The 13,247-nt window shown below is 49.7% G+C and overlaps 1 protein-coding gene across 1 annotated transcript in view; it reads right to left on the bottom strand.

The window, feature by feature from the left end:
* Positions 1-9,582, bottom strand: part of LOC150018996 (cell adhesion molecule DSCAML1-like) — a 144,115-nt gene extending 134,533 nt beyond the window's left edge. The window contains exon 1 of the mRNA XM_090267349.1: positions 9,484-9,582. Coding sequence (XP_090123475.1) covers positions 9,484-9,529 — 46 coding nt within the window. The 5' untranslated portion in view covers positions 9,530-9,582. The remainder of the gene's footprint in view (positions 1-9,483) is intronic.
* Between the last annotated feature and the right edge of the window lie 3,665 nt (positions 9,583-13,247).

Raw genomic sequence — 13,247 nt, forward strand, 5'->3', positions numbered from 1 at the left:
TTTCTGGGTCACCACTCTGTCCCCTTGGCCTAGTATAGCATTGGGCACTTAGCACAATGGTTAACCACTCTGACTCCGGTGCCAGCCTTCCCATGTTTGAATCCCTGCACTGCCTCTTACAAGCTGTGTAACCTCAGGCAGGATTAACTCTACTGCTCTGTGCCATAGTTTCCCCACCTATAAAATGGGGATGACTGCATCTATGTCAAGGTTGTCAGGTTAGATGACTGGTGTATATATGATGGTTTCTGGTGTAAGTAAGTGCCTGGTACCACCTACATGTTTTTTGCTGTTATAAGTATTATTATTATAGCAGGCAAGCAGTAAGTATTTGTGAAATAAATATCCCACAACAAATATTTACCTTTCACCTACAATAACAACAACTTAAGACAGTAGTTCTCAAACATTAGTGTATAAGAGTCACCTGGAAAGCTTGTTTTAAAATGCAGATCCACCAGAAAAACAGATTCACCAAGTCTGTCAGGGTCAGGAAGCTATTTCTGATTCAGGTGGTCCTCTGTCTACACTCAGAGCAACACTCCTTAGAAAAAAATAGATTTGCCATATTGGACTTCAGTATCACCTTTCCCAACAGTAGACAGTTCTCATGGGCTTGGCTAAGAGGACATTAGCACCACATTAACTTAACTTGGTAATCAAGTTAACAAAATAATTGCAGTAGAATCAACAGCAACAAAACAGTGCAATAGCTACATCTAGGCCTCACACAGTTTTTTGTGCAGATGTGGCCTGGTGAGGTGTCCTAGATTAATCTGCAAGGTTGATTACTCCACTGCATTTCCACACAAAGGCTTTTGTCCCAGATACAGTGGTGGACAAAAGTTAGGTTTACAGCTGTGGGTACAGAAAACTCAGAGATTATTCTTATATTATTTATTAATTATCACATTATTTTCCATAATAACTATAAACCTACTTTTTGCCCCACTCTGTATATTATTTGTCTTCACTCTGATTGTTCTCATCCCACAGTTGATAAAACTGGGTCCAGAGAGGATCAACCAGCGGGACCACAGCTCAACCACTACATCCATCCAAAAGTCAGACAAACGAGTCAGGGTCCGGTTACAGCATCAGAAACCCTCCTGTTGTGTGTTTGAACCTTGGAGACAATCTGAGTCTAGACCCTGGGAAGGAGAAGGACAAGTCTCCCCAAACAGCATCAGAGCATTTATAGGCCATCAGAGTTGATATTCTCCCTGGGACAAGATGGAGCAGCAGGGACTGAGCCCCATGCCTTCTGTCTGTGGCCTCCCCCCAAATCTGGTGTGCCACTATCTGCGTTACCACTATTTTTGCCATGGCCATGCCCACCATTTCTTTTTAGCACTTATTTTGTGCCAGGCACTGTGAGAAGTCCTTTACTTGCATTACAGTGCATTCAGTCCTTATGACAACCCCTGTAATGTAGCTATCGCACAAGACCACGTTTTACAGATAAGAAAACAGGATCTCAGAGGGGTCAAGTAATTTCCTAGGGTTGCACAGCTAGAGGGGGCAGAGCTGCATTTCCAACCCAGGCATCCCTTACTATTGGCTCATTTCTCAGTGGGCACACTGCATTCTAGACTTGGACTCCAGGGTGTGAATATACCACAAGGGGGTTCTCTGACAAGGGACGGCAGTTTGGGGTATGAGAATTCTGACTTATTTGACTGTCCCAGACATCAAACATTTCATCCCTAGTACATCACCCCACCTCCCCCAGCTAAATACTGGTAGCTTCCTACTCTAGTCATTAAATACCAAAATACTACCCCGCCCCCCAATTTTCAAATAACCCTAGAGAGGTGGCCCCACCCCAATGAGAAGCACTGCTTCAGTGTCCAAATGCTCCACCTCTATCCATCACAAACACGCTTCTTTTCTTTCTTTCCTTTTTTCCCCCTAAGATTAGCACAAACAGTTCCTGTAACCAGCAACCAGAAACCTACAAAACCCAGTGAAGATCACTCATTCTTCAACCTAAAAGGCCCCTCACCATTGGCTCCACAGAAATTATGAGCAACAGCTGACAGTCAGAGACTATAATCTTCTAGTCCCTTCTAGACAGGGCCTGTCAAAGGAAGGCCCCTTCTGGCCAGAAAGGTCTTTCTAGGGAGTTGGCTCAGACAGCACAGTTGTCCCCAGAGATTCCTAGATTTAGATTGTTAATGCTTGAGGGACTTAAAAGATTATGTTATCCAATCTCCTCCATTTACAGATGGAGAGAGAGGCCTAGAGAGATAGAGCAATTCACCCCCAGGTACACAGCTAGCCAGTGTCCTGTCTCCACTTTCAATCCTGGCCACTCCACTTTCAGAACCAGCAACCGAGGGATGGAGAAGCAGCATGCAGAAATGAAACGACAGCTATACAGGAGCATTAGAGGAACCAGGGTGCTGGGTGCCTAGAGGAGAGGCCTCAGACAGACAGCACATTTGTGTAAGTGGTCAAATGGTTATCAAGTGGCAAAGGGATTCACCTACAGCCATGCGGCCGGCCTCAAAGGTGGAACCAGGACCAGCGAGCAGAAGGCACAAGACCAAGACAGGGTTTGGCTGACTCGAAGATAAGTCTGTGACAGCCAGAGCTATATGACCAGGAGTGAGCTGCCCTGAAAGGAAGGCGCCTCCTGTGGATGGAAGGCTGGAGAACCACTGCTGGGAGAACCACTGCTGCTGGGAACGCTGTAGAGAGGCTCAGGTGTCTGATTAGGGAATGGCCACCACATCCTTAAAGGTGCCTTCCAACCCGGAAGACTTACCAACGGCAGTCACTCCAAAGCAAGTCTTCTGTCTCTCACATGCAGACCCCAATGGCTGTGGAAGGACACCACAGCAGTGTGTCCATGGCCCTGACTCAGCAGGGTTCTCAGGACTTAGACTCTAGTAATAGCTTTCACCTCAGAGGGAGTCACACAAGGTAGGATCCAGAGCCTACTGATCTCCCCATAAGACTGTGGATTCTCTGCAGGAAGAATCACCCCTATGGATGGGTTCCAGGGGACTATGGAGAAACTTGCATCTGAGGACCCAGGAAGGGAGATGAGGGAGGCTCTTCCAATCCCACTGGGCACTGGGGCCACAGAGGAATCCACCAAGGCTGCTCCAAGTAGCCTGTTGCCAGCCTGGATGTGCTTCATCAGCTGTTCCCATGTTAATGAAAAGAAAAAACTAAGAAAATTCTTTATATGTGGGGGGCCCAGAAAGGAAGGGATAGCCACACACAGCTGTGAGACCTTCATTTTTCCTGGTATGATGAAATGACAGTAATTATTCCCCATGTTTCAGCAGAGCATTTATAAGGCTGGAATTAATTTTTGATATGGTTTTTACATGTGTGTTTATATGTTCCATTGTTTAGTTTACAAAGTTTTGTCACATGATATGCAATGTATGCCCCTCATCCTTCTTGCACACATGCAATAACAACCACTCTATGGGACAGCTAGGGCAGGGATGATTTGCCCATTTTACAAAGAAATAGAGGTACATAAACTGTTAGGTAACATGCCTAAATTAAACAGACTGAGCTTCATTTTCTAGGTCCATGGACAATGCTGTTTCTGATTCACATACACACACACACACACATAAAAACACATAGTTTAATGGATATGCAACTGGCATTTGAATAACTCTGTTCTTAATGAAGATGGTGATCTCAGAAACTGTCAGTGCAAGCATCATGTAGAGCAAGGGCACAGGGAGGTGCTATAGGATGGCTGAATGGATGAGGGGAGTAGCAGCTGGATGGCAGGGGTGGTTCTCAAGGCTAATACTGTTCATGCTAAACCAGCACTGGACAACCATCTGTTAAACAGGGCACACAGGCTGTTGTGCCCACAGCCTCCCCCACACTCACAGAACCCACAGGCCACAATCTGCCATGGGCAGCACTTGACCTCTGGGTCTTATGCTGCTTCTCTATTGCTGACTGGGTCATGGAGGGTGGAGTGGTCTAGGGACATCCAAGGTCATGGGCTTCAAGGGTGTTCTCTACATACAAAACTACCCCAAAAAAGTGAGTCTCATCCTAGCAAGGAGAGACACAGAAAGCCATCCAGCTACAAAGTATGGTGGGTGCACCCTGTGTGGCCCATTTACATAGGTTTTATGGCATTAGATCCAGATCATTCTTACACTATCAAATCATGGTAGAGATTTAACAACCAATTCTAGCTTTCTTTTGGCAGGTAAGGGACTGGCTTTTGCCTCACCCTCAAATCCCAGTCTGGAGCCAACCTCTGCCCTTGCCTTTTCCACTGTTACCCCCAGCCATAATGAGGAAAGGGAGTGTGCTGTGTTCCCCAGGGACACCCAGGTGCCTGCATGACCTCAGCTCTCTTGCTGAGGAAGAGTCCTGCAGGATACCCAGCCAGGTGTCCCCTGCCCTGGTCACTTTTCAGTCTTTCTTGTTGGTACGAAGTCTAAGCCAGTAGACTTGGCCAAAACCGTGGCTCATCAATACAACTGTTTGAGACAAGATCTGATGATCTAGTTGGTGGAGGTTGGGGAGAGAAGGTGGGAGCAGTTCATAAAAAATGAAGAGGTCTAATGTTTATTGAGCACCAACTCTGCTGTCTACTTTATATGCATTATCTCCTTTAATCCCATTTCATGGCTAGAGAAAGTGAGGTTCAGAGGGTCCCAAAGTTATATATGTATCAAGCAAATGCAGAGCCAAGATGTGAATGAAGAGTTTGTCTTGACTCCAATTGCCACCGCACCAGAAAATTCCAATCATTTTTTATGTTTTTCTTCACAACTCCAATATGTAAAATACTCTGGTTGAAAAAACTGGTGGGAGGGAGCTTGAGCTTTGCTGCTGGCCCTCCCTCTCTCTATCTCCAGCCAGTCCCTAAGGCTCCACCCCACATCCTTGGGAACCTCTGTGGGCTCCTGGATCATAAGATGTGTGGGAAAACGCTCTGGGAGGCCTTGGAGCTGCCCCTGCCTTGTGGGGTTTACTCAGGGCCCCACAAATGCAGACAAAACCATTTCTGAGGCCACATGCCCACTGCAGGCATCCCAGTGGGAACTCTGGGAAGGACCACTCCAGCTGCCCTGAAATGTGTGCCCCTTAAGCACTATGTACTCCCAACTCTTTATACACCCTTCTCTCTGTGACCACAGTGCCTGCCTTCCCACTGCCCCCACTGGGATGCCACACAACTGGAGTGGGCTCAACAGTAGGCTCTTCCCCTAGTCTCTCAGAGGCTACACTTCCCTCCCAAGCTGGACACTGACAAACCAGGAGGGTAAAAGAACATGTTGCCTCACTTCATACCCCCTTCCCATCAGTGGCTGCTTCTCTATCTACTGATCACAGACCTAAGCACCAACAGGTTCATGTTAGCCCTATTCCCGCAGCTGCTGAGCCCTCTTCTTCCTACAGCGTAAGAGGGACAACCCACACCCCAAGTTTGGTCAGCCTTTTTGGTGTCTCTGTCCATTACCACACATCCCACCCCAACAGCAAGCTCCCTGGCTGCCCAGCCAGGTGAAGGACTCAGTATGAGTCCCTGCAGGCCTAAAACTCCAAGGCAAGAGAGACACCCTACCAAAAATACCAGTCCTTCTCCCTGTTCCTGCCTCATCCACATTCCTTGCAAGGAAAAAGTCACTGCCTGGCTGCTACTGAGGCTCACTGGGGATGAAGCTCTTGGCCTGGCTAGGTGAGCATGCAAATCTGAATGTAAATTATATGCAAATCTAGGGCCTGTCCTTGGGCTTCTGCCTATGGCTCACCCCATTCAGGTACCTGGGTGCTGACCAGAATATACCAAGCTAGGGGCTGACAAAACACTTCAGGAGCTAGGGGCTCTTCCACTTGATTGCTTCAAATATCCTCAAGAAACACCTCCTCCGAGATCATGTGGGAGAGAAGAATCTCCCAGTCTGGCAGCCGTACCTACCCCCCTCCAAATATCTGAATATCCACCTTCCCTTCAACTAATCCACAAATAAAATCTTCCTTCACCAGGGCCAGCAGGGGACCAAGCAACTCACAAAGATGGAATTCCTGAAGACATGGAAAAGGTAAGGGGGGCTCGAGGTCTACACCCCATTGCCAAAGGCCAAGAGCCCATGAGATGCTCTGGGCAGACCCTTATCTGGGAGCTCCCAGTCTATCTGTTTGGGGGCTTGCTTCTTTAGCAAAACATCACTGAGCCAAACCCATGTTTGCTTGCCTACCTCCTCCCCATTTGTCAATCTAAGAAAAAATAAGCCTCTCCAGCTTCTCCTGGGATCTGCCCAACTTAAGTGCTGCCTTTGGGTCAACTGCTCACTTGGTTTTTGTTTCTAACTGAGGTCCCCATTCTGCTGCAGAAGTATATTAAAGGCAGCTGACTCTGATGCCCAGAAATATGAAGCATATGGGAGGTTTGTTGAGCATCACGGCAGTTCCATTCTCTCTCATGTAATTCTAGCAATCAGAGCCTCTCTGCCCACCTGCCCCACCCCAATGCTTACTGGTCCTTCACCTGCTTCCCCTAAGTTGTGTTTGCCCTTTAAAGATTTAAAACCCATTCTCCCCACTGCCCTTTTAATGAGACACTGAACAGAATATTAGTGATTTTCTTAATGGTTTGACGAACCTTTTAATTTTGTGTTCTCAAAAGAGTAGACCCACAAGTCCCTATTTGAGAGACTGGGGTAGGAAATGAAAAAAATCAATGCAACCCATTATTTCGGCTTTTAGAAAACAGGAATTTTACTGCCAGGGAAGCTTGTTCTTTTACACAGTAAAAATGCAAATGCAGGCAACACAGATGCTGGCACGCTGGATGTAACAACGGAGAGAGCCTCACTGGGGTTCATCTGGCTGCCCAAACCTGGGTTTGTTTTGGCAATAATAAGGCAGTTATTGGAGACGTGATAACCAATGATTAAAACACCTTCCCAATTCAGTTCTGGGGGATCGGTCTGAGCTCAGTCTTCATAAAAAAAAAAAAAAAAAAAGGTATTTCAAGAGGAATGGAAATAACAGAAGCTTAAAACACATTCAATAACTGCTAAATTCCATCCAGAGGATGAGCCATCTCATCTTGTTTTCTCCTCCTCTCTCTCTGCCTCCTCCCGCTCCTCACAGATGGACGTACAAATTATTGCAGGAGGATATTGTTTTCTGTAACAGGCTTGAACATTCACATTTACATTTTCCTTGGTGCTGTGGGGGTGACTGGAAACGGGAGAGAAAAATACACCAAACCCCACCTTCCCTGCTCTCATCACATCACATCTTCCTCCAGCTGCCTCTGCCACCCCACCCCACCCCCGCACCAGGCCACCCCAAGCAGAACAGGCCCCAGGGACCAACCTGGCACCTAATACACAATTAAGGCGCTAAGGAAAAGAAAGCCCTGTCTGGCAAGTCGCCTTGGAGCCCAACACAGACGCTGGAGCGGCTGAATGGCAGAAGCGCTGGGGCTCTGCAGACCAAAAGGTCACTTAGGTGCCGCCTCACCTGGCACCTCCAACTTACCAACAACCTACCCACAGTGGCAACTTTCTTCTCAAGTTAGAAAGGCTTTTGCCCCTCAGGCTCTCCTGTTGCCTTCTGGGCCTTTCTCCACCCCCACCTCCATCTGCTCCCTCCCTATCAAATAACTTGAGCTTCATTTATTAATGCCCAGCTTCTGGGAGGGGGAGGGGAGAGTCCTTCAGGTTTTGCCACGGGGACCTCCACTCCTGGGGAATGCGTTGCTCTGGAAGAGGTCTCCAGAAAGAGGGTGTGGGAGGAGGTTGAGGACAAAGCTGAGCAACTGTGTGGCGGCAGCTCTGGCCTGTGCTTTCTCACCAGACAAAATGGAAAAGGGGTTGGGGGTGGAGAGAGAACTAGTGAGAGAGAAAGCTGCCGCTCCTCACCTTATGTATTTTTAATATTAATGTAATTAAAGCTGCAAGCCAAGCCAGTCTGCGGGGGCGGAGGGAGGCAGGAAGAGCCTGGAGAGAGGGAGACTGGGCTGTGTGTTGAGGGGTGTGGGGGGAACGTTAATGCTAGGCAGCCTTCTTGATGCCCTAAAGTAGGATGAGAGGGTGCTGTGCAGGGGGCAAGGGGTTAACCAACCTATTCCAGACTTGGTGTGTCACCCATGGCCCCACTGAGTCTGAGAAACTCACCCCTCACAGCTCACCAGCTGTGGTAAATCCCAGCAATATCTTGGTCTTCAGTCTGGCTTTGACCGGGCGATATCGACAAATAAAATAAGGGTTACTCTCCTCCCTCCAAAGCCAGGGGATACTGCGGTCAGCTCCAGCAGGTTGCCGACCCCAGACCCCCCGGGGCGTCGACACTGATGGACTGAACGAACCCCTTCGCGAACACCACCCCTTTGCTGATTGCCCTTCCCTTATCGCCTAGGGGTCAAGAGTTGCAGCTCGTCCCAGGCCGCCACCTAGGCAAAGAGGGGACAAACCGCCCCCAGGGCGCCAAGGAGAAAAGTTAGAGGGCTGAACTGGGAACGCTGAGTGTGTGCTTTACCGCGCAAGGGCGCGGAGTTTGCCGCCTCCTCTCCCGCCATCTGCGCGCCCCGGGGTACGTCCTCTGCCACAGCCTGGAAGCACGACCGCCAGGGACGGCCTGGTCGCGACTTCGTGCCCAGGTACTCTGGTCGGAAATTTCTGCCCCAGTCTAACTCCCAGTCCCGGTCACTTCGAGTTATCAGGTGCGCAGCGCCCCAGCAGCAGGTCTGGACATGCCGGACACCAGGACCCACCCCTAGCAACGCTCTCTCTCTCTGAGGAAAGCGACACGCCCCCCACCCCCACTCCTGACCGAAGATATGTCCCCGTGTCCGGCTGACTAGATGCCGAAGTGGAGAACCTTGCACCTTGAGGCAACGCCGCTTGAAGTAGCTAAGGCGGAGCCGCGAAACCTGGGCTAGTGCGGGGGCAGGGGGTGAGGTGGGGCTGGGGAAAGGCGACCTGAGTCTGGAGAACAAACTTGCTATCCGAGGGCCCGCAGCTCTCCCCGCCCTTCGTCCAGCCAAGGCTCGAACAAGCGCCTTTCGGTGAGGTGCAGGGTGTCCGGGGCGGCAGAGGGGCGCACGGCGGCAGGAGTAAGCCGCGGGGTCCGAGGCCAGATCAAGCGAGGACTCACTCCCATGTGGACACTCACGGTCTGAGGACCCCTCGACTCGGGGAACACCCCGGGGTCCCAGCGCCACCATGCCGCAGGGGGAGGGGTCTGGGGGCAGAACTGCGGCCCGGCAAAGAACCGGAGATGAGGGGCTCCCGCACCACCGCCTCGACACCAAAACGGCAGGAGCGGGGTGACTAGCGGAGCGCTCCTGAGCGGACTCTCACCGGGCGCCTCGCGGGGTGCTGGCCTTGTCCCCGCTGCGACCTACCCAGGGCCAGGCGCCGGGGTCGGTGCCCCGGACATCTGGAGCCCGCCAGGCACCCCGCCCGGCTGTCAGCCACGCGCCCCCGGCCCCCGCCTCCCCTGCCCCGCGGTCAGCGCGGGCCTCACCTTTGTGTAAAGAGTCCAGGAGCAGGAGGAAAGTTACCAGCCACATGCCATAAAGAGGCCCTATTCTCCGGGAGGTGGTCCTGTGGCCGGCCGTGCGGCAGCGCCTGTCCCCCGCTCAGCGCGCTCGCAGCCGCCCGCACTCAGTGCCCGCTCGGTCTGCTCCTCAGCCGAGCGCTCGGCGGCGGCTCCTCCCTCCTCAGCTCCCTGGCTCCAGTCATCTGCGGGGCTGGGCTAGGCGGCCGTTCTCCCCGCCCCCGCCCCCCACTCCCCCCGCGGCACCCGCGGTGCCGAGCGCCGCGCCAGACACGAGCCCAGGAAGCACCCAGCCCCACAAGCCCAGGCACGGAGGCGGGGAGGGACCCCGGCCTTACGACCCTGATCGGGGTTCGCGGTCTGAGAGGCAAAGGGTTCCTGTCACCCACCGGCTCAGAGCCTGTGGTCGCATACAAGCGTGCCATACGTGTGCCAAGAGCCCGCCATGCTCGTGCCAAGGATGCCCCGTATCTCCTGGCCCAGTCAGCTGAGGCCAATGCTTCCTGCCTCTTTCGGACTCAGTTTACACCCTTAGGTGGGGGAGTATGGATGCTCTCAGTAAAATCCAGGCTAAAGCCCTTTGGTGCCCGTTAGTGCTCTCACCTCAAAGCTCAGAGCTGCATGTCCTTACAGCCCCTCCTTACTTCTGCAGTCGGCCTCCTGCGGGGTCCCAGCTGAGCCCGGACTCCCCCAGTACTCTGTTGGAATTTTTCTCAGCACCTGGCTCATAGGGACTATTTAGACTTTATCTGCAACACATAGTTCAATGTCTGCTGTAACTCCTGGATCTTCCTCCTGTGGACCACCAAGAGGAAGACAGGATCATCCAAATTATTTGAGAAATTAACAGAAAGCAGTGACTGCACAGCAATAATTACAGCAAATAAAGATTGCTTTAAGGCAGACAAGGGCTAAGATTTCCTTAGCATTTAATAATGACATGCACCTAATTTAAAATCTATTTTATTACAGAATCAGTTTCTAATTGATGGAAATGTATCATCTATTCCTTAACTGTGTATATAATAATAAATTCCTTTGAAACTGGAAAAATTTTAAATAAATAAATAGTCCAATGTCTGCTGTAACTCTTGTATCTTTCTCCTGTATCTTCATGACCTATCCTTTCCCAGCCCCCAACTTTCTCACCAAACAAAAATTGGCTCCTTCCTTATACCAATCTCTATGGAGTTGGTGTAAAATTGAATAGGGTTCAAGTGAGGGTATCATCTCAATTACAAAATAAATGTTGGGTACCTGCTGAGTACCAGACACTGGGGTAGACACTGGGGACAAAAGGCTGGATGAGCCAGGTCAGCTGTGAAAAGATTGCTATGGTTGAAAAGTCCTCCTTATGTTGTAGTTCCAAAATAAGGGCTTAAGCAGGATCCAGAGAAGGGATCCACAGTAACCCTGAGAAGGGAATAAGTCAGGACGGAACCTTCTCTCATAAAGCGTAATGGAGGCCACATTGATTATATGCCCTGGGCCCTGGGCTGGCACACTTTTTACACAGTTCTCTGATGTGTGCGAGGAGAGGGGAGTATGAAGGAGGCAGGAAGGTAGAGAGGGTGTTGTTTAGCTCTACATGACAGAGGAAGAAAGTTTATTTCCCCAAATGTCTTGCCCAAGATCAGATCAGAGAACTAAGACTCCTCATTCCCAGGTTTTGCCAAGATATCACAAGAGATTTTAACTAAAATTTTTTAAATGGTCATTTACTTTTTAAAAAATGTTTATATATATCGTCGGCAGCCGTCCGTCTCGAGAGAGACGATGGTGTAGCTTCTTAAGAGTCTATCTGCACCGCCGAGAATGGCTGTGCAGTCCGACTCGGGAGTGACACGGTATCTGTCTCCTCCCGTGTTGAATCGACATCTTGCGATGACGCTGGAGTGTCCTCCCCAGTGAAGCTGAAGCTACAGAGCCTGGGCAGGGTGATATGGAGGGTCTGCTGTTGCCCATGCAGCAGACCCCCCCCACCTCTCTTCGCAGCTGAAGGGTCCAAGGGAAAGACGGAGTCAATACAGCTTGGCTTCAGGTGCGCCGCAGGAGTTGCTGGTGTTGACTACAACGTCAAACCGCCTTAGGGACTCCGGCTCCGGATTTTCTGTCGGGGTTTACTCCCTTAGCCTTTCCCCTGAAGAGGTATGCCGCAAGGCAGCGGAGGTTTTTTGAAGTCAGAGTTTTCCTTCTCTGATGTGCCCTGACTGGAAGATCGAACCAGCGACACTTAGCTCACAGGCCGACGCTCAATCCACTGAGCCAAACCAGCCAGGGACATATATATATAATTCATCATTTAACTGTTTTCCAGTGGTATTTAATACATTTACTATGTTGTGCCACCATCACCACTATTTATTTCCGGAACTTTTCATCATCCAAACAGAAACTCTGTGCTCATTAAACAGTAACTCCTTGTTCTTCCCTGGGGTAACCTCTCATTTATTTCTCTTTCTCTATGAATTTGCCTATTCTAGGTACCTCATAATATACATGGAATCATATGATATTTGTCCTTTGGTGTCTTATTTCACATAGCATAATGTCTTCAAGGGTCATCTATGTTGTAGCATATGTCAGAATTTCATTCCTTTTCATGGCTGAATAATATTCTATTGTATGTATAGACCACATTTTGTGTATCTATTCATTTGTGAATAGAAACTTCCACTTTTTGGTTGTTGTGAATAATGCTGCTATGAGCATGAATGTATAAATATTTCTTTCTTTGAGATCCTACTTCCAATTCTTTTGGGTACCTAGAGGTGAAATTGCTGGATCATGTGGTAATTCTATTTTTAACTTTTTGAGGAAGTGCCCGGTGCATTTTCTTTTTTGTATAACATATTAAGAGTATAAAGGGTTCCCACCTACAATTGGTCTCTGTAGTCTTCACCAGATCTTTTGAAGCTTTATCACCCCCTTTTAAAACAGGTGAGAAAGTTGAGGCTTAGCTTGTTCAGCACCCCCATTTGTATCACAAGCAAGACTAGAACTCAGCTCTCCTGGCTCCAGGGCAGAGCTGCTTGCTTTACATTGTGATGCCTCTGCCTTACGATTCTCTAAAACCACTCTAAAGTGGATGCTTTTTCACTAGCTGTTTTGTCCTCTGTCAACAGAGTGCAACAGTTGTTTGAGATAACTCAACCCAACCTTCTGCTTTACATATGAAAAAAACCGAGGCCCAGAGTGAGGAAGCCATGGATCTGTCCTCAGCCTTGGGAGCAGTGACAGAGCCCAGCCTAACTCCCTCCCCTCAGCACCCCCAGCCTCCTGGGCTCATTCTTCCCTCATGCTGCTTCCCTTCTAAAAGAGATGGTTGAATTCGATTATTTAAAACTAAGCCTGTTGACCTAGAGCACCTGATCAGGCCATGCCTAAAATAAACTGCTATGTCAGACAGGCTGAAAGGGGCTACTGTTTGCTGGGAGGGGGCTGTGTTGAAGTTGAGTGAGCCCAGGAGCATCAGCACCGTTGCTCCTGCCCCACATTCTGGAAAGAAAGAGGAAGAGTCTCTTTTTTTCCATTTACCTAAAGTGCCTCTTACAACCTCAGTGTCCCTGTTATGCTGGTTATAACTGGGGGTCTTTAAGGGACCACACACTCTGTGTAAAGGGTCAAGAGTTACCTGAAGGCTAGGTCATTCATGGTGTTAGGGATTAGAGTCTGGCTGTCCCTACAGAGGAGGCTTGTATGTGGGAACAGGGGGTGGGCAGGTGGAGAGA

The sequence above is a fragment of the Furipterus horrens genome, unplaced genomic scaffold, assembly GCF_987537825.1.
Source record: "Furipterus horrens unplaced genomic scaffold, mFurHor1.1.pri manual_scaffold_2, whole genome shotgun sequence".
Lineage (NCBI taxonomy): Eukaryota > Metazoa > Chordata > Mammalia > Chiroptera > Furipteridae > Furipterus > Furipterus horrens.